Consider the following 26,502-nt stretch of genomic DNA (forward strand, 5'->3'; position numbering starts at 1 on the left):
CCTTGCTTCTTTGGTGTAACTACCTTTTTTCTAGGAGTATTTACCTTCTTCTTAGGAGTAACTACCTTCTTGATCGGCGTAACGACCTTCTTCTTACCCTTGACACCTCTTTTTCTCTTCCCAGCAGTGACCCCACCATTGCTGTCACTCTCACTGCTGTCACTCTCAATTCCAGCCGGTGGAGGTTTGTACAAGACGTCCTCTGTGCTCTCGTACCCGTCATCAGATGAAGAGGAAGAATTCAGTTTCTCTGTAGTTTCATCCACCCCCCTGCAGTATTTCTGTCCTGGGCAGCATCCTCAACAACTTCCGGCTCGTCGACAGGATGGTCAAAGTATATATGGAACTCACCTCGCCCTGGGTGCTTCATTAGGTTCTCTCGCATTGCGTTGATCCCAACATCTCCAGTCAATATGTTCATCCCGGATTCAAATTTAGTGCTTGATGGATCATACCAGTATACTGCCTTGTATGACTGGTAGCCCAAACCCTTAAATAGTGTCACTAGGTCTCCGAAATTCACAAAGTCTAGGTCCATCTCAGGGAACATTTCCTCCATTCCATTCAGATAAACCATTTCTCCACCAACTCCTCTTACGAAGTTCCCTCCATGATGAAAGACTGGAACCACAAACACGTCAACCATCTGAAATTAACCAGTGCAGAACTAGGATTAAAAAAGGAAACAACACAACATATGAAAGAAACTACATTTCCCGAACACAATCCCTCCCCCTAATCCTACACAGCACGCAATACACCCCATTTTCACTTTCTTTCTTACACTGTAAACATGCAAACACATTGCATTCCTAGCTAAGCATAACAATCTTACCTTGTGACGAAGACACCAGCCACGACCTCAGACGAAGCTTCTCCTCAGCCTCTGCCACCAGCGATCACCCCTGGCCTTTTGCTCTTCTACGTGTTGTATTTTTTGGAGGGAGAAACAGAGACGAAGGAGTTTGATCGTCTTTGGGTTAGGGTTTTCTGTAATTCTCTCACTCAACTATGGGTCTTCTGGGTATTGTATATGGGGATTCAACTGTGTTGATTGGGGGAGGAGACGAAATGGCGTCGTTTTCGTCTCCAGAGACTTATATGTCCTATAACTTTTTGCCCCAATGCCACATGACCTCCGTTACGTGCCACCTCAGCGCCACCTGTGCCACCTCAACCTTTTCCGTCAAGTGGAAACGGCAGAAATCAACGGAGGGACACAAATGTCCACATTTTTCAACGGTCAGGGGCTTTAATGTATTTTTCATTGCTTGAGGACGAAAAGTCCGCAAAAAAAAAAGGTCAGGGACGAAAATGTCCTTTACTCTTGAAATAAAAACAAAAAGAATAGATGAAATTAAGTACAAAGAGAATCACTCTATTTTCTACCTAATTTCTTGACGCAACAAGAAAGAGACTCCAAAACCTAACTTATCAACGCCATAGTTTGGGAATTGAATCGAAGGGACCCCTCAACCTTCTACTTAATTCCTGATACAACAAGAGAGGGACTCCTCAACCTCAATTGTCCACACCATGGTTTCATCACGAAACCAAAAAGAAAATTTTTCAAACTTCTAAAATTATTCTGTACTCAACTACCCTAATTTATGAGGTATTTATAGGCTTTCATTAGGTTAAAATATAGATAATTCTAAGCCCACAAACATAAGGTCTAATCTAATAATTAAATAAAAAAATCAAAATATATCAAATTAAATTAAAATATTTTAAAAATATAAACTAATATCTTTTAAATAACACTTAAACTCTTCGTATCACGAACAATCTAACATGTATGTTTATTTGTTCACTTCTTGGACACCTACTTGAATCACTTTCCATGTAATTTTCTACAGCAAGTATGATCTGCACAATAAGAGCAAAGTTTGGTTGATGTCGAAAAAGTGAAGCCATATTATCAATCACTCATCCAAAAAGTAAAGACTTATAATAGAGGCTGATTTTTTTTATATGGAAAAAATATTGGTGTTTTTTTGGGGAATGGGATTATTTGGTGTAATTACAGATGGGTAGATTTTGTAAGTGAAAAGTCAACACGTAGGGGGCGTGTTGGACACGTGGCAGCATCCTGACCAACACGTGGGGGCGTGTTGGACACGTGGCAACGTATTATGCAACACGTGGGGGGCATGGTGCAACACGTGGGGAGCGTGTTGAATGAGTTCCACAGTACTGTAATACATTTCAAATATCAATATTCAACCAAAACACCATCTCCATTTCCATATTAAAAATAATTTCTGTATAATAGAATGGTGTTATTAATTTGTTGTTTCTATTTTTCTTATATCCTTATTTTATAGCGTGACCTTTATTTGTGGGGGGGGGAGGGGGGAGATGGTTTATAGTATTTTCTGGCAAAGCTTAAGTGGTGAAGCCTCAACATTAAGGTCGAGGTCAAGCTCTTGTTGGATATTTATACTTTGAGATCCATTGTACCTTTATATTTCTCAAACTTCTAAAATGAAATCATGTATATTATATATATTCATCTATATATAAAATGAGTTATCTTACGTGTATATTAAAATTAGTCACTAAAATCAGATATCAATATAAAATACATACTAAAATATAAATATCACATTAAAAATATATTAATAACTGATTTTAATATACAAATAGTATTTTTAATATAAAATTTATATACACTTTTATAACGGTCAGTTTTTTATGTTTTCAACTGTTTCCAATTTGTCTTTTATGTTTGCACATGCATCCCCTATAATTATAGTTTGGAAATGAACCGACAGAGCTAAGCAAGTAAGCATAATTGAACGGATTTTGTAAACTAAATAATTTGCGTGTATATAAATAAGAGAAATATTAGGGATATTAAAATTTATTATTTTTGGTTATTATTTAGTCATTAATTTGATTATTTTAATTTAGTTTTTTTAGTCTAATAATTTAAGAGTATATTTTATTTTATATTTTTAAATATTAATAGCTAACTAATAATTAAAAACAATAAATTTTATTAATCTTCTAATATTTTTCTATAAATAATTTAACCAATCATCTAATAATTAATAATATTTTCACTTGTAAATTATAAATATGATATAAATAAATAAAACTTGCCATTTGAAAAAGTATTCGCTTCCAAAAAGAAGTAATTGGTTTTCCATTTCTTTAAATCTGAATTTAGGAAGGAGGCTAATATATGTTAACATCTCAAGTTGTCTGGGAGCAGGTAAAATTGACTCTTGAATCTATTTGAGTTCGATTTATTAGCAATTCAATAAATAGAATTTGTGAGTTTGTGAACTAAACATAAGTACAAATTTAAGTTCATATATTAAATGACTTAAACTTAAATTTGGTAAATTCATATCACTGACTCGTGAACTAATTTTATTATATATTATTTATTATAATTAATTATATTAATAATATATTATGACTTTTATATTTTTAATTTATAGTAATAATATATAATTTTATATATACATAAGTTTTATATATAATTATAATAGAGGATATAAATTATAATTGATAGATAGACAAATATATAAGTGATAGTTTTTCTTATATCTTAGCTCATAAATTCAATTCAATTTGTGAACTTTTGGTGAGTTGAATTTGATTTTTACAAATAGACTTGATCATTAATGAGCTAAATGATAAGTCGAACCCAATTTTTATGAGCCAAATTCGATACTTCCCACTCTACTCCCAAGTTAATGGTATTAATTTTTATCATTTTACTAGGTAACTAATTAAGATATCAGCCAACTGCAACTAACTAGTACATGGACTGCAAAAGAAGACCAACAAGGAGAAAAAAGAAGAAACAAACTTAGATCCACACACCGCGGTCCGAAATTGCACCGCAACGTCACACCACCCACCATTGTCCATCGCTCAGAATTGTTCGCGCCGCCCACCACCTTCCCTCGCTCAGAAGTCGTCTGCATTGTTCACCACCGTCTGTCTAGTCTTTTTTTTAGAATGATTTTTTTGGAGGAGATGTGAATTCAAATTATCACGAGAAATATCTAAAATCAAATAAAAAAAATATCCAAAATCTAAAAAATCAAACATCTAAAACCAAATGAAAACAAACATCCAAAATCATTGTAAAAAGAATATCCAAAACCTAACAAAAAGAAACATTTAAAATATAACAAAAAGAAAACATCCAAAACCTAACAAAAAAATATTTAAAATTATTTTAAAAAATCCAAAACCTAGCAAAACGAGATATTCAACATCATTGAAAAAGCACATCCGAAAACTAATAAATATTTAAAACTATTTAAAAAATCCATCCAAAAACTAAAAAGAAGAAACATCCTAAATATATGAAAAAAAACATCTAAAACATATACAAAAAGACACATCTAAAACCTAGGAAAAAGAAACATCCAAAATTAGAAAATATAATCATCCAAAAACTACAACAACAACAAGAACACTGTGTGGGGGAATATCGCGGCAATCGCTCTCTAGTACACCGTCGACCGTGGAGGACGTGCAGCTTCTGTTGACAAACGACTGATGCATGACGGACGATGATGGACGATGCAGTGCTGAGACGCGAATTTGGCATGACACGACGGTTGCGCAAGGTGGAAGAGACACTAAATTACGTCGCAACAGCGCAGAGGGAGAGGCGGTGCGAAGGAAGAAGTGGCACCGCGAGAAAAAGAAGAAATATAGAGGGAGAGGAGAAAAAAGGTGGAAAGGGAGAAAGGACATGTGTCTTTGAGCATAAAATTATTTTAAAATTTAATTAATATTTTTTTGAAAAGTTAGCTACTTAACTGCATATAGAGTTAGTTGTTAGACTTTCTCTAGGTTTTATATGTAAAAGACTACATTAACGTGTACATTTAATTAACAATCGAAAGCTAATATAAGATCTAAGCTTGATTTGATAAACTTTTCGAAGAGGTGTTTGTGCTTTTTTCGTTTTGTGTTTGATAAATTAAAAGGTTCATATACATGTACTTGTGCTTACCGTTTTTAAAAATTAGATATACTTTTGAAGTCAGTTAAGAAAAAATTTTTTAAAGTTGATTTGTACTTATCAAAATTCAAAAATTTAATATAACATCGTACATTAATTAATATCTAAATTTAATTTTTATATTAATATATATTATAATATTTTTAAATTTTAAAAATTATTTTATCAAATACACTTATTATTACAAACTTTTTATTTTTAATATGGTGAAAGCTTTGGTGAATAGCTGGGTTATGGGGGTGTATGGTGTTTCACTAGGGTATGGTGGCTGCGCAAGACAATCGGACTGTCCAATGGGGAGTACTGTAATCGGATGGACCGAATACAAAAATCGGATGGTACACAAAACCCTTGATTCGATTTGTGTACTGGTCCCACATGGCACACATGCAGCTCCTCTCCGCATGTATTCCATGCTTCCAATAACCCTTGGAATGTAACCCACCCTCCCAGTAGCGTCACTTTTAGCCTCATACACCAATCTCTATCTATTTGCTCCCCAACCTCCCACCATCTCCATTTTTGGACGTTGCAAGGACCACATACCAGCTCAAAAAAATCTAAACACAATGCCAAGAAGACCAAAAATTAAAGAAGTAAATCAGTTAGAACTTTATATTTGTTAATTATTTTGGACATCTAAATTATGTAAGTTTTTATTCTTTAATATTTTGATTTAATAAATATAGCAGTAATAATATTAAATTTTAGTAATAGAGTAGAACTAATTAGTTAAGTTTAGGGGTTTAGAAATAGAATAGAACTAATTAGTTTATAAACTCTAAATTTTTTATTAATAATATACTTTGTTTTGGAATGAAATGTATGACTAGTTATTATTATGGTTTTGCTGGAATGAATGAATGAAATCAAATTATTATTATTATTATTATTATTATTATTATTATTATTTGGAAGAAAATTTTAATTAATATATTTTCGTTTTAATTGTATTGTACTAGAAATATGAATTTAGAATCTATTAAAAGTATGAATTTATAATATTTATGTTAAGAAAAAAAAAGAATTTAATAAATTATTCTTGATTATTGATAATTGAATGTAATGTAACATAATTTAGGATAATTTTGACAATAAATTAGTGAAAATCGAACCTAAAACACAAATTTAATATATTATTTTATGATTATTATTAATAATAACGTTGGTTTTTTAATAATAATAATAATAATAATATGAATATTAACTTATTCTGGTTATTATGTTATGATATATATGCTTTGTAATGTAAAGAAAAAACACATATTATATATATATATATATATATATATATATATATATATATATATATAAGTATTTTAAATAATTTATGATTATTGAACTTATTCTGGTTATGCATAAGTTGGGTACAAAATATAATTTTATTGGTAGTAATAATGGACATTTGAGTATAATCATGTTATTGTTAATATAATTATGTACTGGTAGTTACAATAAAAATGTGATATTGCAGGGTTCATGGATGTTGATATGTGATCACTTTTTGCCGTCGGACTCGTACAACCCAATTGTTGAGGGGCATTTACGGTAAACTGGTTTTTACCATGTTTCTCAGATTGGAGTTGTTCAATGCCAGTCAGCAATGATTAATGCTCTAATCGAGAGATGGCGACCAGAGACTCACACATTTCATTTTCCGGTTGGTGAGTGTGCCGTGACGTTGGAGGATGTGGCGATGATTCTCGGTCTGCTGACAAATGGAATTCCAGTTACAGGACCAACCATGAGTAGTTTTGAGGCCTTGGAGGCCGAGTGCTTGCACCACTTTGGTGTTGCACCGAGGAAGACGGACTGTAGAGGAAGCTTTATAAAACTGACGTGGATTAAGGGTTTGAAGGATTGCATAGTGTTGACTGATGATATTCAGATTCAGAGGTACGTCAAGTGTCACATAATGTTATTATTTGGGGACAAGTCGGGTGCAGCGGTGCACTAAAAATTTCTGCCTTTGCTTCGTAACTTCACTGGGATCATATAGTTTAGTTGGGGTTCGGCATGCCTCGCACACTTGAATAGATCATTGTGTAGGGCAACTTGTGTCGACTGCAAGGAGATGGATGGTCCGCTTACACTTTTTCTTACTTGGGTTTGGATCTGTCTCCTATTTCTTGCGTCGATTTCTGACAATCCCCAAGTGTTTCCAATTGCAAATAGGTAAAATGAATTAATGTATGCGTTGAAATCTCTACTAGAAATTGTATTTTATTTTTTACATAATAAGTTAAATAAGAGATTTCTGACGGCAGGTGGCGCAACTGGGAACGTGGAAATTATGCTTACCGATACCATACGCTTGCGCACTACAGGAGGTTGTTGGATGATCTGCAAGAAGGACATGTATGTTGTAAACTACTAGTACCTACTGTAGTTTGATAAATGAATTAATTGTTGTGTAGTCATTTGATGGTCTCGATGTGTTCAGTTTGTGTGGTAGGCTTATAGCATTGACCACATTAAGCCAGATATGATTTCTGTAGACATCCGGCAGCATTCAGTTGTTTGGAGTGCCACAGTGCCGCTTATATCTTTCGATAGATTCAGGAGGCAGGTTGGCTTGATCCAGGATATTCCTAATCAAGAGCAGGATCTAGATGCATCACACGGGAAAGTACTAACTGAATCTAAGAATTAAGATTGGTCTGACACTTACTCTTTTTGGGTGATGCAATGGACCAATCGGTATAGTCATATTCTTGTTGATGATTTGGTGCCTTTACATTATCCTTTGGAGATTTACATGCATTAGTACCAAGGAACATTCGGTGCCCACTTGCAGATATCGGACCTCGTATTTCAAGAGAATTCAGAGGGTCCTCATAATCAGGAGGATCAACAACAAGAACCACCGACACTGCCCCTGCCACCGCCACCGGTCCAACAGAAGGTTCAGTATGTTACACCGTATGTTTTGCACACGCATCCGTCGGATTATTTTACACAGTCAGTCCTGTTACATCAACAGTATTGGAGTGGTCCACAAGTTGATGTAGGGGAGCAAGCTTCATTTAGCAAGCTGCTTGGTTTCATGGCTCCAGGGCCAGGTTACTTACATTCAGGTAATTATGATGACATTCCCACCGACTAGTTGGCACATCCGAGTGGTATTACTCCAACTAGGAGGTCATTAGATTCGATACCTCAGGTTCGCACTACCTCTGAAAATTCTGGAGATAGAATGTTTGTTGACTGGTCTAGGAGTGTTGATGCCACGAGAGGGATTATACAAAGTGGAAACACTAGGCGTATTCCAATGAGTCTAATTCAGGAGAGCAATAAGTCAGTTGATGATGAGACTGATGACTACCTAGTAGACCATCCGGATAGTGATGGCGATGAGGATGAGGATGAGAATGAGGATGAGGATGAGGAGGACGACAATGATGTCGATGATGAGCCGGCAGGTCAAGATGATGAAGACCACGGTGATGATCCCACACCTAGTGCAGTTAAGCTATTAGTTGTATATTGATAATTAACTAGTTTGTGTTGTATATTGATAGTAGCATATAGCATTGTCTTGTATATTTATAGTCATTTTGTTTTGATTATTTACATGTCTTGTATGTTGATCTGATAGGTACGGCTACAAGTGAAAAAGGAAAAGGCTACAACCTTAGAACGGATCCTCCGCGCAGGAGCACTAATCGGTATACCCCGTCCGCTTTTAACAGGGTTGTAAAGAAGTGCAAGAAGTTATACAAAGATGTGAAGTCGGCAATGAGAAAATAATGTGTGTGAAGTTGTTCATTGTGTTAACTAGGTAGTTGTAACTATTTTGGTTTGAATGTGTGTATTGATTATGTTAATTAGGTTGTTGTTACTGTTTTGGTTTGCATTTATGGATCGACTATGTTAATCAGGTTGTTGTTATACTTAATTATGTACTTAATTAAACTGCATACAATATATCAAAATGCTAATGTCATACAATAACATACAGTCAACTGAAATGCAACAAAAATAACTCTAATTTCCGACTAGTCCCGCACTTGGACCACCACTTTGACGACATCTACTACGGTTGTGGCCCTCAGCACCGCATTGCTTGCATCGCCTAGGACCACGTAACATACGTGTATCCATCTCCTTCAAGAAGCGGGTCATCTTAGGCCGACCTATGGCTACCCGTCTTAGGAACGGATTTCCAACGAATTGAGGTCCATGATAAGGAGGCTATGTTGTAGGATTTTCCAGTGGTCTGAACCTAGCCCTGTATACTCTTCGAACTTGGTCCATCTTGTAAACGTCATGAACATACACTTGCCAATCCAACCGATGATTTGCACAACAAGCAAATACATGTCGACACGGAATTCTGTCAACCTGGAATTCACCATAGTCGCAACGTTGTTGGCGTAGGTCAATTGCATACTCAACCCCACTAGGCATCTCACGTACTTCAAAGACTTCAGTTTCTCTGTCAAAGCAACTAACTTGTATGTTTCCTGATGCTCGTTGATTTGCATGCAACTTAGAGGTCACAAGCTCAGAGAACACATGCCCAGCATTAATGCGAGTCTCAGCCTTAGCTCTTTTCCTAGTGAACAACTCATTCAGTCTGTAAAATGTAGCCTTCACAAGTGCAGTGACTGGGAGATTGCGTGCCCCCTTCAAAACGGAGTTGATGCACTCCACAAGGTTGGTGGTCATATGACCCCATCGATATCCACTGTCAAATACCAAAGCATACAGCTCACGTGGGATCTGGTCAAGCCAGTTGGTGTAAGCCTCACCCCGTTTGCGTAGTCGTTCATAGCACATCTAGTACTCTCGAATCGTCCTCGAATATCCTATGATAAGAAACATTCAACCATGAACAACATTCTATTCCATCGTATTTATAATAATAAAAGATTGCCTGTAATTCAAACTTACCGATGTTGACGATAAGCTTTTGCAGGTAAGGTGTCTTGAACTTCCTCAAGAAATTCGACTCAATATGCCTTATACAAAACATATGGAAAGCTCTAGGAGGAGACCAAGCCCCATTACTACGAGCAATAGCTAACCTGATGGAATCGTGTCGATCAGAGATAAGTCCTACACCATCGCGTGTCACCACATGTTGGCGCAAGTTACTTAGAAAAAAGTACCACGCCTCAGAAGTCTTTCCCTCCACTATGGCAAATGCAATAGACACAATATTGTTATTGCCATCTTGTTAAACTGCTACCAACAAAAAACCCTAGTATTTTCCATACAAATGAGTCCCGTCCACCTGCACAACTGGCTTGCAATGTCTGAATGTCCTTATACAAGGGTAATAATTCCAGAAGACTCGATGCAGTACACAGATATCAGGAACTAAATCATCCCCCTGGTATGCAGGCATTATTTCAAAGTGAACCACCGCTGACGGCTCCTTGTAACACATGGCCTCAAACCATATGGGCAAGGCTTCGTACGATGCTTCCCAACCTTCGAAGATTGACTCCACCGCCTTCTGCTTTGCCAACCATACTTTGCGATAACTGATGGTGTAGTTAAACTTCGACTGTACTTCTGCAATGACTGATTTCACCTTTATAGATGGGTCAACCTCTACCAACGGCTTAATTGTTTCTGCAACTGTCTTGGAATCTAGTTTCGAATGGTCTTGAGAAATACTAGATCTGGTACAAGTGTGACTACCATTGTACCTCCTTATCTCCCAACAGTACTTCTTCTACATTTTGGTAACCCAGATAAGCCAATCACAACCTGTGCCATATTATGTACATTTAGCATAGAATGTCGTCGGTTCCAACTCATACACCCTATAGTCTACACCTCTACGGATGGTATAATCCTTCATCACCTTGATTATTGCCTCTCTCGAACTGAATTTCATTCCAACCGTGAATTCACTATCCACCACAATAGGAAGCTTTGCTACAATTACACAGCAAGATATGTATTCTCGTAAATAATAATAGTCTATATTTTAACAGATATAATTATAGTCTATATTTTAGCTATCTTATCTACCTAAAGACCTAGTAAATATAGTCCATACTAAAGAACTATTAACTAATAAAATAATCAAATGCATGTTACACAAATTATAATTCACAGATCACATATTTTACTCTTCTGATCTTATTGATCTACTACCCCAAACTATCACATAACTATCTTTCTTTACATACCTGTATTCATGTATTGAGGAAACTCCGGTGCATGCATAGCCTCCAAATCCAACGACCGCGTGAAAGAAGGCTCTTGAAACGGTTGTTGGTTTGCCAATACATTTGTGACCTCCGCTACATCTGCGTTCATAGTGCCGTTAGCTTCATCATCTTCTTCACCCAGACCAACTATCTCATAATTACTTTAAAATTCCTCCTCGCTATCACTATTATAATCTTCCAATTCAATATTTCGGTCCATTTTAGACTGCTCGAACTCAATATATAGCTCGATGCATGACATTCGATGGTGATTTTCAATATATATTGAAAACATTTCATGCATGCTCGCTTCATCCGTCACGTATTTGGTTTGAAATTGAACGAACCCCCAAAATACGGATAAAGGATACATGTACAAAATACACGATACTCTCCTAGATATATGAGGATCTATCTTCTCACAAATCACACCTTTTAATTCCTCAAACGATAATGTGTATGGAATAACAACATCTAACGGATTTTCACATACAAATTGAACTCCTTCATACGTTTATAATAAAATCTGTCCAAAATAATATATTTTCAAAATAACTCTATCATCTATGATAATAGTGATATACTAAGCACTCTCAATCACACTATTATTTTTTTGGAAGAATGAAGAAGAAGGAGAACCAGAGAAGAGGAGCAACATTACTTCCTGGTTTTTTGAACTAGACGAAGAGATAGTAGAACTAGTGGGGAGTTCTCAAAGTAATCTTTATGTATACAGCAACAAGCAAATCGGACGGTCCGACCGCGTCCTCGCATTTCAAATTTTTTCATAACACTAATCGGATCGTCCGATTAGTTCCAACATATTTTTTCTGTCCTGAAATCGCTGGTCCAATTTCAGTATCTTCAACGTTCTGCTTTGCACAAATCGAACCATCCGATTTGTGTCACTCTTTCTCTGCAATAAAATTAGACGTTCCGATTTTTTCTCACTAAAATAAAAAATTAAACGCCATCACAACAGTATAAATCCCACTAATACTCCATAACTGAACATATCTCATGTATCAAACTCATATAAAAAAATATTAGCCTATTATTACTTGTATTTATTAAAAATTATTTTTAATTTAACTTATTAAACATAAATGCTACCATTTTTAAAAAATTAATTTTTAAAATCTACTTGTTAAAAGTAAAAATTTTTACAAACCAAATGTCAATGATCCATAATATTAACTACACGTCGATTCATAATAATTAATTTAATATCTCACTGTTTCCCTTTTTTAATTATCCTCTGCCATAAAATAAAAATCCAATAAAAGGCTGTCATTTTCAAGAAAGAGTATAAAATTAAATGAACTTAGTCTATTATTTTCCCTTCATTTTTTATCGTACTCATGAGTCATGACTCATGATGGGTTGCAAATATTGGGAACGCGATATTCTGTGGGCGGAGAAAAGCCCGTAATTAGTTAATCACTTATCTGGGCCAAAAGTGGGCCGGCTTGCGTGAGAGATGTGAGTCAGCAGGCCCTGACGTAAGAAAGAAGAAGGAAGGGTACACGTGGGAAGCCTAGGTGGTGCCCCACCGTGTAGACACCTATTCAGTGGGAAAGAGTCCTCTTCGGTTTCTTCCTTTCTTCATTTGTCTTTCTTTCTTTCTGTGCCAAGTCTCTCACTCACTGCTCTTTCGCTTTTCTGCTTCAACTGCCTTTACTTTCCTTTAATCCTCCGTCCCACATACCAATTAGACACCTTACACTCGTACTCATCATACACATACACCATTTCCTTTCTACTTTCTTTCTTTCTTCTGCGCTAAGTTTTTTTCTGATTCCTCAATTGAATTCACCAAAATTTCTACCTTCCCTGTGCTGCATGATATTCCACGAAACCAATTCCACAGAAACCCTAGCCACTTCAGTTGTCTCATAAAATCACTATATCTGTGATGAGTTCGGCTCCTTTTTAATGGCTCGCGCTCATCACAATCACACGCTGCTTTTCATACTATACTTTACCTTGTTTTTTCCCTTTCTTGATTTTGCTTCATCATCTTCTTCTTTAGACCATGATTTCTCCATTATTGATTGGGATTTTGACTGGCTCCACGGGGATTACACTCCCCCGGCGCCGCCTCAGCCTCCGCCGCTGCCGCACCCGCCCTCCCTCACCTGCGAAGACGATCTCAGGGGAACTGGTTCTTTGAGAACCTCCTGCGACCTCAATTCCAGTTTGGTTTTCGATAGGGATGTGTACATAGAAGGAAATGGGAGCCTCAACGTGCTTCAAGGTGCGAGCTTGAGTTGCCCGATTTTGGGTTGCGTGATTTTGATCAACATCAGTAAGGGGTTCACCTTGCAGAACGGTGCATCCATCGTTGCTGGAACTGTCTCTGTGGTTTCCCAGAATGCCAGCTTGCTCGCTGGCTCTGTCATAAACGTGACCGGTATGGCCGGTATGCCGCCTTCTCAGACCAGTGGCACGCCGTCGGGGACTCAGGGCGCCGGCGGGGGTTACGGCGGCAGAGGTGCCAGCTGTGTCTCCGACAACACCAAGCTTCCCGATGATATCTGGGGTGGGGATGCGTACTCCTGGTCCTCACTGGACAAGCCGTGGAGTTATGGGAGCAAAGGGGGGACCACAAGTAAAGATGAAGATTATGGTGGGGAAGGAGGTGGCAGAATCAGCTTTGAGGTACTTGATTCCATTGAAGTCTCTGCGGATCTTTTGGCAAATGGAGGTGACGGTGGGATCAAGGGTGGTGGAGGTTCTGGTGGTAGCATTTATATTAAAGCTCAGAGAATGTAATGTGGCCCCTTTCCCTCTCTCTTCCTTTAATGCAACAGTACATTTTTAAAGTTGAGCATTACATCAGTTTTTTCTTCCTATTCGGGTTTATTATGTTATACGTAGTGACTAGTGAGTGTGTGTATATCTGATCGGTTGGCAATGGTCTTGCAATTTTTCTGTTCTCATCGTTATTAGTTTTTGCTGAAAGTGTTTACAATGAGGTACTCTTTAACATGCAAATGTTAAACAAGCAATGCTTCCCTTCATGGGCTTCAACTCTTCTCTATTTCCCTGTGTAATTTCAGATTGCCGGGGCTAATGAAATAGTTTGCAACTAATCATGTCCTCTCAAAACGCAGGACCGGAACTGGCACTATCAGTGCTACAGGAGGTGGTGGGTTTGCCGGAGGTGGAGGTGGACGAGTTTCAATCAATGTCTTCAGCAGACACGACAATACGAAATTCTTCATTCATGGTGTGATACAGTGACTGCTGTTTTTAAATATGCAATTTTATTGACCCCTGCCTTGTGTTGATTATAATTTTCAAGAACAATTTTATTCTGCATTCTGATAAGTGAAAGTTTATTAATGCTAAGAAATGCTACTGGCATGATATAATATGCTTTTCTTTTGTTTTTTGCAGGAGGAGTTAGTCTGGGATGTTCTGGCAACGCAGGTGCTGCTGGGACATATTATGATGCTGTTCCTAGGACACTCACAATTTGTAATTATAACTTATCTACACAAACTGATACGCTTCTGTTGGAGTTTCCTAAGGTGCCTCTTTGGACAAATGTTTATATCCAGAATAAAGCCAAGGCATTGTTTCCGTTATATTGGAGCCGTGTTCAGGTGATTGAAATACTGAGCCTGTTTCCCATTGAAATGACATATTATATTAATTTTTGAAAAAGGGGGGATGTTTTGAAGAGGTGAACGGTTGATAAGAGTAATTTAAGCAGTACAAAAATAAAATCCTTCATAAATAATTAAATATTCAGATGCCAATAAGAGTTACTAATGGACATTCAGGCTAAACTTGGAGGATCTACGTTTGGCCATTTGTTGGTATAACGTCTCTTCTGGGAAAAATGAAGTTGAAGAAAAACTAGGAATCGGTTGACAATAGACAAGGCAAATGTGATATAGTTACCTATTATTGTCTATTAGGATCAATTGATGGAGGGATCAATATTCTGTTATTTTTAGTGCTATCTTCATATCATCGCAGTTGAGATTTAAAGAATTGATTAAATACTACGTATTTTCATGAACTTACAGGTCAGTGGGCTAGTTCGTTTGACTTTTGGCTCTGTTTTAAGTGTTGGGCTTGCTCATTATGGTTCATCAGAGGTTGAGTTAATGGCAGAAGAGCTTCTAATGAGTGACTCCACAATCAAGGCAAGCGGATTTGGACAGCTTCTTTTTTCTTAGAGTAGTACTTTTTTCACTTTTGGACATTACGTGCTCTTTCAAAGCCCCATGTTATAATAATTGTTTCTCTTTTTTGAAGTATTTATTAATATTTTTTAGTGTTTTATATAAACCTTTTTTAAAAATAGATAGATTGTGAAAAATTAGCTAGACTAGAGTCAATATTTGGTTTATATATCTTGCGCTGATCCAAATTCAGAATCCATATCCTACTGACTTAAATAATATAAAAGTTTGAGGGAGCCAGTTGTTCTTATTGATCTACAACTGGACATTATTCTATCGCATGACATTTGTATTGGATGGTTAATGATGAATAATGTGTTCCTGTCTATTTTTGTTGTTTTTGCTCTATTGATTAGGTATTTGGGGCGCTTCGTATGTCTGTCAAGATTCACCTGATGTTGAATTCCAAGATGCTTATAGATGTTAATGGTGAACCATTTGTTTCAACAACTTTACTTGAAGCTACCAACTTAGTAGTTCTCAAGGTTGGTATCCTTTGTATTTTTCTCATTTCCATCAGAAGCTTAATATGTATTTTTTTTCTTATGACATTCTTCCCTATGTGGTGGTGAGCAGGATTCATCAATTATTCATTCTAATGCAAATTTGGGAATTCATGGACAAGGTTTTTTGAACTTATCTGGACCTGGAAATCTGATTGAAGCTCAACGTCTGATTTTGTCATTGTTTTATACTATCAATGTAAGTCAAAGTGATACATTTAAGTTCATAGGCTTTCTCTATGTTGACATTATGTTTAGGCACATCTGTTTTGTATCTTGGAGCAATCATGTGCATGCTCACTTTGATGGAAGTTTTATTTTGTTGGGGCAATCATCTGTTTTGTTGGTATCAAGAAAATTTGAGCTACAAATTTGGTGGATTGAACATAAAAAAAAAGGGAAGAAAAACTTGGGGGATTGATGGGTGGGATATTTTTCTACTCAAATTTGGTACTGCAAATTCGGGTTGGCAGCCAAACAATTATGTATTTTTTTAAGCAACATCTGAGGGTTAGCATGTTATGAGCAAAGAAGTTTGACTTTGTAGGCAGAGACAATAGCAATAGTTTCCGAAGCTAGTTAACTTACATTTTTCCTTCTTGTTCCATTTATATTTACTTGTCTTCTTGTCTTAGTAATAATAACTCTCATCTTTGATATTTAAAGGTTGAGTCTGGATCTGTTCTAAGAGGTCCTTTGGAGGCTGCTGGTGATGATATGTGAGTTTATTGGATGTATAGTAAGAAAGCTTTAGCAATTAGCATGCAATTCTCCCTTTCGTTTAATGTATTATTTTCCTTCTTTTTTTTTTTTTCTTTTGGAAATGGTAGGACACCAAAACTCTACTGTGAACTTGAGAATTGCCCTGTGGAATTGCTCCATCCACCTGAAGATTGTAATGTGAATTCTTCATTGGCTTTCACCCTTCAGGTTGTTTATTACTCAAGTCAAAAACAAAATCACTATAAAGGTTAGATTATCTCTGTATCAAGGATAGTAAATATCTTGGGTTGCTATTGCAGATATGTCGGGTTGAGGATGTGAATGTCGAAGGCACCATAACTGGCTCCGTTGTGCATTTTCATTGGATTCGAAATGTGTATGTCCAAAATTCTGGTGTGATCAATGTCTCTGGGCTTGGTAGTGTTTTTTACTCTAGATCCATGTCCATAACAGATCTCATACATTGTTTTTATATGGTTTTAAATGGTTTATTGTTACTGTACTGAATTGTTATTTGGAGTTTTTTGCAGGCTGTACTGGTGGGTTGGGTAGAGGAAGGTATTTTGAAAATGGAATTGGTGGGGGTGGTGGACATGGAGGCTATGGTGGGGATGGATATTACAATGGTAATTTCGTTGAGGGTGGTTCGACTTATGGTGATGCTGATTTGCCATGTGAACTCGGCAGTGGCAGTGGAAATGATAGCCTAGCTGGTGCAACAAAAGGAGGTGGAATTGTAGGTAAGATCTGAATTAAAGTTTGGTTGTGTCTAAACATAATGCTGTTACTCAATAATCTCAAGTGAAAGCTGGTTTATAATTATTATCTTGATTTTGGCAGTGATGGGTTCATTGGAGCACTCATTATCAAGTTTGGTCGTGAAAGGTTCACTTAAAGCTGATGGAGAAAGCTTTGGAGGAGATACAGGGCAGGATGGTAAAATTACTTCAAGCATTGGTCCTGGCGGTGGCTCTGGTGGAACTGTTCTGTTGTTTGTTCAGACGATATCACTTGGTAATTCTTCCATAATCTCAACTGCTGGAGGACAAGGTAGTCCTGGTGGGGGTGGGGGTGGGGGTGGTGGAAGGATTCACTTTCATTGGTCTAATATTCTAGTTGGAGATGAATATATCCCTATAGCAAGTGTAAATGGAAGCATTCTTACTAGGTTGGTGCACAAGCAAAGTATGCTTATATGGGCTTCTTCTTCTTCTTCTTCTTCTTCTTCTTCTTCTTCTTCTTCCAAGATCTTTTATTTAGTTTTCATTTCTAATTTCAGAGGAGGACTTGGTGGCGGGCAGGGTCTTCGTGGGAAAAATGGATCTATAAGTGGAAAAGCTTGCCCCAGAGGGCTTTATGGCATCTTCTGTGAGGTATGTCAGCAATCTTCCTTTACTATTTTCATTCAACATTTTTATAATTGGAATGAAATTTAGAAAAACTAGTTGCCCTGGCATCATCAACTTTATTTTGTGATCCTTTTTTCTGTCACCCACATAGTATCTGGGCTGGTTTGTTCATGTGTGTATAGGTGAGATGATTTTGGAATTTGAAGATAAACTAGTCAGTTTCCTTAAATAAGTCACTTCAATTTTAACTACGCGTTGCAGGAATGCCCTGTCGGTACTTTTAAAAATGACACTGGGTCTGATAGAGCTCTGTGTCGTGATTGTCCGCCTGATGAGCTTCCACATCGTGCCATATATATTCCTGTTCGAGGTATTTTCCATAACTAAAATGTGTCATACTTGAAACAGAGTTAAAGCCTATTAATGTGTGCACTTCTACTTGAAACATTTCCTTAACTGTTTGATACTCTCAGTCAAACCTCTGTGCAGTGCAAGTGTAACCCTCTTTTAATATTTTATCACATAATTTTAAATTGATCAGATTCCTAATTCCCATTTACTTTAAATAGGTGGTGTGGTAGAGAATCCTTGTCCGTACAGATGCATATCTGATAGGTATCACATGCCAAACTGCTATACCACATTTGAAGAGTTGGTTTACACTTTTGGTGGGCCGTGGCTTTTTGGTCTTCTTCTCTTGGGTGTCCTCATAGTGCTTGCCCTAGTTCTCAGTGTTGCACGAACGAAATACATTGCGGGGGATGATTTACCACCCCATGCGTCTTCTCGGAATGATACTCGATTGAACCACTCTTTCCCTTTTCTGGAGTCACTGAATGAGGTCCATGGCCTAGCTCTTCCTTGTCAATTTCATGAATGGTCACCACCTTTGGAACTATATTCATCATTGTAGTCTATTTTAACTTAAATTCCTGTGACCTTTCAGATTATTGAAACAAGTAGATGTGAGGAATCTCAGAGTCATGTGCACAGGTTGTATTTCCAGGCCCCAAATACATTCAGTGAACCTTGGCATCTATCTCATTGTCCCCCTGAACAAGTAAAAGATATTGTGTATGCCTCTCTTTTTATGACATATAGTGGATCTTTGGATATTGTCAACAATATATATTCTGCACACTAAGTTATTTTAGTTCATATTGTGATGGATCTTGAAACTATTTAGTATACAACTTATATTGCAGATACGAAGATGCCTTTAATAGATTTGTGGATGAGATTAATAGTTTAGCTACTTATCACTGGTGGGAAGGGTCTATATACAGTATCCTCTGCATCGTCGCATATCCTCTTGCTTGGTCATGGCTGCAAAGGTGTCGAAGAGCGAAATTGCAGCAACTTAGAGAATATGTTCGATCAGAGTATGATCATGCTTGTTTGCGTTCTTGCCGGTCACGAGCACTCTATGAGGGGCTGAAGGTTCTCCAGATTTACTTTCCTCAGTGTTTGCTAAATTACTACTGAAACCATTTGTTACTTCAATTATCCTTTCCTGTTTTTGCCTCCCCACTCATAAAAAATATATCATGGAACGTGTTTCTGTTGTCCTATTTTCCTTAGTTTCTCTCCTGATCAAACGAAAGGATTATTTGTTAGAACCATTTTTTGTATCATACACTAGTATAGTTACACCATCTATCATGTTACAGGTAGGTGCAACATCTGATCTGATGCTGGCATATCTGGACTTCTTTCTTGGCGGGGATGAGAAAAGACCTGATTTGCTGCCTCGCCTTCATCAAAGATTTCCTATGTCTATAGTTTTTGGGGGAGATGGAAGTTACATGAGTCCTTTCTCTCTTCACAGTGATAATATTCTTACTAGCATCATGAGTCAGGTTTGCATAGCTTAAATTTTAACTCTAGGTGAAATGTTAACAAATACTCTTAGTTGTTTATTTTGTTGGTTCATTAATCATTATTATATTTTTGTGCTTTCTAGTCTGTTCCATCAACTATATGGTATCGGTTAGTGGCTGGTCTTAATGCCCAACTACGCTTGGTTCGCCATGGACATCTAAGGATAACTTTTGGCCCTGTTATTAGCTGGCTTGATGTATATGCAAACCCCACATTGGCTAGATATGGTGTCCGTGTTGATCTTGCCTGGTTTCAGCCCACAGCCTCTGGATATTGCCAATTTGGACTTGTGGTACATGCAACTGGGAATGAAAGCATCTCTTCATCGTGGGAAGGTTACGAAGATTCAATAAATGAAAAGCAGCCACAGTATGCCAAATTTTTAGTTCTTTTGCTGACTATTAATGAGTATGAGAATTTTTATCCAAAAAAAAAAAAAAAAAGAAAGAAGTCTGTGATTAATAACTTCTGATGCTTTTGATGTGCAGTTTCCTTAGAGGTTCTAGAAATCCAGTGCATTACATGACAGGCTATGAACACCCATTGATTCCTAGAAAGATATCTGGTGGGATATTAAATGCCAAGAACCTGAGAACACTTAAAGAGAGGAGAACAATATATTATCCTTTTGCTTTTATTATTTACAATACAAAACCTGTTGGTCATCAGGTATTAAAATATTTTCCGTAGTTAACTTCATTACATCTGAGAAAAGTCTGGTTAGTGTTCTTGCACACGCTTTTCTGACTTTTTTATAATTGCAGGATCTTGTTGGTCTGGTTATCTCTATACTACTCCTGGGAGATTTCATCCTAGTGTTGCTTACTTTGCTTCAGATGTATTCATTGTCCCTACTGAACTTCTTTTTAGTGCTATTTGTTCTTCCTTTTGGGGTACTATTTTCGTTTCCATCTGGAATTAGTGCTTTGTTTAGCCAAGGACCAAGGAAATCAGCTGGGCTTGCTCGTCTGTATGCTTTATGGAATCTTACCTCCTTGGTCAATGTTGTAAGAAGTTCTGAACTCATTTATTTTTTTAATGTAGCAATATTTTTTAAGCTCCTACACTTGTTTTAAACCTCGTGTAAAATGGATTTCTTGAAACAGGCAGTGGCTTTCTTTGGTGGATTTATTCATTATATAGTAGCACATTCAAATAACAAGCTCTCCAACAACATTCAATCCTGGAATTTTAGTTTGTAAGTAGCTGTTACAAAATTTGATTCTAGAGATGAATTTGAAGTCACAGTTTCACATGTGGTGCTTGTTTTGTAGGGATGAAAGTGAATGGTGGATGCTGCCATCCGGTCTAACACTATGCAAAATAATTCAAGCACGCCTTATTGATTGCCACGTTGCTAACCAGGAAATACAGGATCCCTCATTGTATAGCAGTGATCCTGACGTCTTCTGGAATTCTTAGATGTTTTAACTTTGGTTTCTGTATATTTTTTTTAGTGTAGGTGGCAGCTGCCGTATTTTGTGGCATTGTGTAAATTGTATTGTCATAGGAAAGGGAAAGGGAAGGTTCATCAAAGGACATCGTCATACACATCCGTGTTATTATAGTTTGTTCTGATTATTACTAGAGTCACGTGTCCAGCAATAACATGGGTAGATGAGCTGAAATCACAAATTCACAATCAATCATCAATAACACGATTGAATTAATTATTTACTAACAGGGATTGTGCCCGATATTGGTAACTTTTGGTTGTATACGATTAGTTACTCCGTGTGATTCACGTTAATTACCGTTTTGAAATTTCTTAATTATTGTTTATAAATATAATAATTGTATAAAGAAACATGTAACACTACTATCCAATGCATTAGCTGTATAATATATAATAGAGCTAAGGGAATATTTTCCCCAGCACACTTACATTCTATAGTAATATCCTTTAGTATTTATTTTTGGTAAATTTTATCATATATTTTCTGAAGTGATATGTAAATTATCTTCTGTGATGTAAATTATTATATTTTTATGATTGAATACTATCTTAATTATAGTTAGGTCATTCTATAATTAAAAAATTATTTAAAAGGGGTGAATGTATAATTTGATAAAATATTAAAAATTGAATCCTAGTTTTTTTTACCAAATCAATCTTCTAGAAAATATGTCCTAACTCTCTCTAATAACTGTCGCTCCTCTCCCATTCCTTCTTCGTCATCGCTCCTTTGATATTCTGATATTCAAACTAAAAGCAGAATTTTTTGGCACAAACTTTTTGGCCCATACATCTTTGTCATTGATGCTGAACTTAACCTTGGTTGCACCCCTGAGCATGACGTTAATGGTGGATGCCCTTCGAAATACAATTCGAGCGAAGAGGGATTGATGGTTTGGGTGCTACACCTCCTGCATGTACAATCCTTCAATGCAATCTCCGTACGCCATTGTCAAGAACTCCCTTACTTCCCACTCCCACTCCTCCACTCTGTACCCTTTCGAGAGCGTCACAATGATTTGGTAAAAAATAAATAAATTTAGATTTTAATATTTAAAAAAATTATATAATTATTCATTTTAAAAAACTATTTAATTATAAAATGATCTTATTTTAGTTAAGATGTTAATTCTCATTAGATTAAATTAACTCAAGTTAAAAGTAAACATTCAATTAAAATATATTATGTCATAGAAGATAATTTACATCTTATTTAACAGAGAGTTAGGTAGAATTCATCTTTATTTTTACGTCTATTTAAATTGTTTTCCAAACCTATCAAATGGTTGAGTTACCTTTCAGTACACTACATATTCAAATAGAGTTGTTGCCAATAAAAACAGAGATCCATTTACAGAATAAAGAAAATTCCAAAGAAACAGGACAAAAACATAACAAAGAATATCTTCTCATGGTCACAGCCATCTGATCTTAATCTTATGTACTACTTACAAGGCATGAATGATGATTAAGGTAAACCCAGGATAATAGCTTCTAAAAGTACACAGCAATGTAAATACACCTAACTTTTCTTCCTTAACCAAAGCGTTATTTGGCCGATTCCGATGGTTGTTCTTCCTTATTCTCTTCAGCAATATCAGGCTTATGTATTATAAAACTAGGCTGGTTTGTTGAAGATAAAAGTCTTGCCCACATTCTATCAGTTATTATTACTTTGTTCTGTCCCTCAATGATTCTCTGCAAAACAAAGTTATTACCATCAGAACTTACAGGCAAAACTTTTGTTTATATTTTATCATGTAATCAGTTATCATCACTTGATTTTAGAATGGAAACTATATTCGGTTTGAATTTATGGTTCCAACTTCCTATCTATTTGGCATATATCCAAGAAATAACAAGCATGGTTAAGAAACTCACATAAAAGGGTATATAAGTTTGTCTTCCATTCACAAGGCCACATGTAAAGCCAGTATAACCTGCCATTGCTCCATGAACAGCACTTTGAGCAAGAAGGGTGCAGTAGACATTATCCGAAGCATTGCTTGGAACAGCTCGGATCATATACGTTGGATCTGTTATTCAGAAAAAAAACAAAAACAACTGCTTCAGCTATTGCTCCTTTCAGAATACATCATACATCATACACAATGTATAGTGTTTAACCTATATATTTGAGGTTTATGGTCATTGTCTTCAGTTTGGCAAAATGATCCTGCAAGATCAAAGATTCAAGATGCTTATAACATTAACATGGCTGTAAGGAAGCAAACGGGTCAAATATGGACTGAAGAACTAAACTAAGAGAAGAGGGTAATGCAGTGAAAATATTAAACACATGCATCAGAATTCACACCTTAATCTTGTGGGATATCCATAGGCCAACATCTTGAAGAAGCTTGTTTCCGGAAGCATCTTGCTTGGCCATCGATTGCATGCTCTCGGAAACAAGCTCCTGTCCTGCCCCTTCAGCAATGACAACAACCATGTGGCCGTTTTCTTTGAGTCTCCTCTCTACAAATTCAAGCAATCCACCTGGCCCTTCCAGGTAAAAGGGTGACTCTGGAATTAAGCAACAATCCACATCTCGACTCGCAAGAGTAGCATACATTGCAATAAACCCTGCACCATTCATTACAAAATATCAGGCTTGCTAACCACATTAATTAAAACAAAATATAAGAGTATGCTGATGTGATGATTCTAGAAAATTACCACTGTATCTTCCCATGAGCTTGACAACACCTATGCCATTCTCAATGCTCTCAGCTTCAACATGTGCTGCATTTATAGCACGTTGAGCCTCCTCAACAGCTGTGTCAAACCCGAATGACTTATCAATAACCTATCCAGAAAAGCATTTGCCAAGTTAGTTAAAAGAATTGAAATACACAAAAGACCATTAAGGAATAGAAAAAGAATCTATATGTACCGGGATGTCATTATCTATGGTTTTGGGGATTCCTACAACAGCAACTTTGAGACCACGCCTTCTAACCTCCTCAAAAATCCTGCTAGCACCTCTCTGAGTTCCATCTCCTCCAATGATATAGACCTGATTGATTCCACGATCTTGAATGCTGTCAACTATCTTAGTGGTGTCATGTCCTCCTCTTGATGAACCAAGCACGGTTCCCCCACGCTTGTGGATGTCATTCACGCTTTTTGGAGTCAGTGCGATTGTGTTGTGTGCATAGAAACCCTTGTATCCTCCCTTCATTAATTAGTTCGACCAATTATTACTCAATAATCCTCGTCAAATATATATAACAATCAATAATCACTTACATTGATTCCCATAACTTTCTTGACGCCATACATGTTGTTTAAGCCGCATACTAATTCCCTGATAACGGTGTTGAGACCAGGGCATAGACCCCCACATGTCACAATAGCAGCTTGAACTTCATCTGCTTCGTAATACACCTAACAACATCAACATGCTGCATGCATAAGCACCACCACTCTATCAAATTCAACAGAGATATATACAGAAACACATACCCTTTGACGGGGTCCTGCACGCCGAAAATGCACCCCTCTTGGACTATCTTTGTGAGCAATTATCTGTGTGGAAATGAAGGAAAAGCAGTTACAGTTACATAGTTCCGTATATCAATGCGGTTGAAGAAAGCGTAATTGTTAATGATTCCAACCTTCTGAGGAACACTGTCATCGACGTGCACGAAATACTGCCTGGCAAGAGAAAAAAGCGAAGAATTCAAGATATGAAATTACGATAGAAGAAGAAAGAAGGGCAAGTTCTGAAACTTACTTGACAACTGAGTAAGCGGGATTGTCTTGCAGAGGATTAGAATGTGTCTGCCAACAACACATTTGTTGTTATGAGAAAAAGAAAAAGAAAGAGAGAAATGATTGTGCATGATGCATAGATATACGTACAGGAAGCTCAGGGATGTAATCTGAGAAATGAGGAACATCCTCAAGAACATAGCCAGCGGGGCCCTTGATCACCTTCGGTTTCGAATTCACTGACGAACCCATCCCTCAAAGTCGCAAATGCGGTTTGTCTTCTCTTGTTCACAATTCAAGAAGGATTCAATGAATAAGGCAATAAGCATAAACACAACCTAAACTAATGTTTCTGGTTAAACGGAATAACGAGTGGATCACATGAAGCTCTCATTTATAGTAAACAAAAATAAAATAATAAATTACTACTATTATTACTCATCAAAATCAAAATAAAAATCAGAGTCAAAGTCAAAGATAGTAGGAAACAGAGTCGGAGAAGAGTGCCACCAAACCCAAACTCAAGGTTCCAAAAACTCACGGCTGCTTTGGCTTTTCATAGCAAAAAATAAATACTACCCTATGCATATGGGAACGTTATTTTTCTTTCCTACGGGTTGAAATTATCATTATAATACACAAATATGATTTATTCATGGGGTCAAAAAGGTATGATTAAATTATTCAATTATTTATGACCTAAAATAAAACGGCTGCTAGAGAAATGGCCGCCCTAAATTGTTGGAGTTTGAGGAATGAGGTGACTAGTCTATTAAAGGAGCGACGGCTGCTAATGGAAACATTAAATTAAAATATTAAAAAATGAATAAATAAAAGATATATGAGAAATTTTTTTACATAAACATCTGATTGTATATTATTACTTGACACCGTCACCAAAAAATATATTGTTACATTACATGACTACAATTAAAGAAGAAAACTGGCTCTCCAACAGCTTTTATATATAGTTTGTTTCAATAACCAACAACTTTAAAACATTTCTCTACTTTTCTAAAGAGTTATTGTAGTGTTTAAGTAGAAGTATTTATTTGGGGTGTTCAATATTGACAGCAGAAGACGTTGAAGTGTTGAACGACGTTAACATTCCCATGGACTTGAAGATGTAGGAAGGAGGCAAAGTAGACCAGTTAAATGTTACATTAATATGACATAAGATATAAAAATATAAAATTGTGTTTCACATATAGAATATAGATAAAAATATTATGTTTTAAGATAATAAATTAATATTTTTTGTTTTTTCTAATAAAAAACACAAAAATACTATACAAAACACAAATTTTTTATTGTTTTTTTTTTAAATTTTGTATGAAGAAAATAAAGAAGATAAATTAAATTTTTTATTATTTGTTTTATTTTATATTCAGTTTATTATCAAATAAAATATAAAATATTAATTTTTGTATTTTTATTTTTAATATCATATTTTATTCTGTTATTGAAAACCAAATGCAGCCTAAGTGCTTATGCAACTACATTATAAT

The 26,502-nt window shown here is 36.3% G+C and overlaps 4 protein-coding genes across 5 annotated transcripts; 1 reads left to right on the forward strand and 3 right to left on the reverse strand.

Annotated features, from left to right (window-relative positions):
• Positions 1 to 9,193: 9,193 nt before the first annotated feature.
• LOC148570271 (uncharacterized) lies at positions 9,194 to 9,781 on the reverse strand. The gene has a single exon (XM_088506932.1). It carries the CDS (start codon positions 9,779 to 9,781, stop codon positions 9,194 to 9,196), a length of 588 nt encoding a protein of 195 aa, XP_088363058.1.
• Positions 9,782 to 11,278, reverse strand: LOC107632888 (uncharacterized). Its single transcript, XM_016336526.1, has 5 exons — positions 11,149 to 11,278; positions 10,739 to 10,891; positions 10,277 to 10,600; positions 9,896 to 10,138; positions 9,782 to 9,810 (listed from the first exon to the last, which is right to left on the reverse strand). Exons 1-5 carry the CDS (start codon positions 11,276 to 11,278, stop codon positions 9,782 to 9,784), a joined length of 879 nt encoding a protein of 292 aa, XP_016192012.1.
• A 1,498-nt stretch (positions 11,279 to 12,776) lies between these two features.
• On the forward strand, positions 12,777 to 21,505 carry LOC107632887 (uncharacterized). Of its 2 annotated transcripts, none has more exons than XM_088508060.1 (22): positions 12,777 to 13,940; positions 14,286 to 14,401; positions 14,572 to 14,780; positions 15,210 to 15,329; positions 15,725 to 15,853; positions 15,945 to 16,070; positions 16,538 to 16,590; positions 16,702 to 16,801; positions 16,894 to 17,011; positions 17,125 to 17,334; positions 17,435 to 17,762; positions 17,874 to 17,967; positions 18,205 to 18,313; positions 18,513 to 18,784; positions 18,890 to 19,017; positions 19,149 to 19,383; positions 19,614 to 19,802; positions 19,907 to 20,193; positions 20,313 to 20,493; positions 20,589 to 20,831; positions 20,931 to 21,022; positions 21,099 to 21,505. In XM_088508060.1, the coding sequence occupies exons 1-22, from the start codon at positions 13,105 to 13,107 to the stop codon at positions 21,244 to 21,246; spliced, it is 4,323 nt and encodes a 1,440-aa protein (XP_088364186.1). In that variant the 5' UTR covers positions 12,777 to 13,104; the 3' UTR covers positions 21,247 to 21,505. The 2 variants fall into 2 exon arrangements, with proteins under 2 accessions (XP_088364186.1, XP_088364187.1); XM_088508061.1 differs by having other exon boundaries at positions 12,797 to 13,940; positions 16,894 to 16,987.
• Positions 21,506 to 22,593: 1,088 nt separating this feature from the next.
• Positions 22,594 to 25,765, reverse strand: LOC107634354 (ATP-dependent 6-phosphofructokinase 3-like). Its single transcript, XM_016337875.3, has 11 exons — positions 25,145 to 25,765; positions 25,017 to 25,063; positions 24,898 to 24,937; positions 24,746 to 24,808; positions 24,530 to 24,667; positions 24,174 to 24,455; positions 23,957 to 24,086; positions 23,598 to 23,863; positions 23,408 to 23,456; positions 23,162 to 23,316; positions 22,594 to 22,978 (listed from the first exon to the last, which is right to left on the reverse strand). Exons 1-11 carry the CDS (start codon positions 25,244 to 25,246, stop codon positions 22,829 to 22,831), a joined length of 1,422 nt encoding a protein of 473 aa, XP_016193361.1. The 5' UTR covers positions 25,247 to 25,765; the 3' UTR covers positions 22,594 to 22,828.
• Positions 25,766 to 26,502: the final 737 nt, after the last annotated feature.

Source organism: Arachis ipaensis, chromosome B3, assembly GCF_059453495.1.
Source record: "Arachis ipaensis isolate K30076 ecotype BB chromosome B3, ASM5945349v1, whole genome shotgun sequence".
NCBI classification, from domain to species: domain Eukaryota; kingdom Viridiplantae; phylum Streptophyta; class Magnoliopsida; order Fabales; family Fabaceae; genus Arachis; species Arachis ipaensis.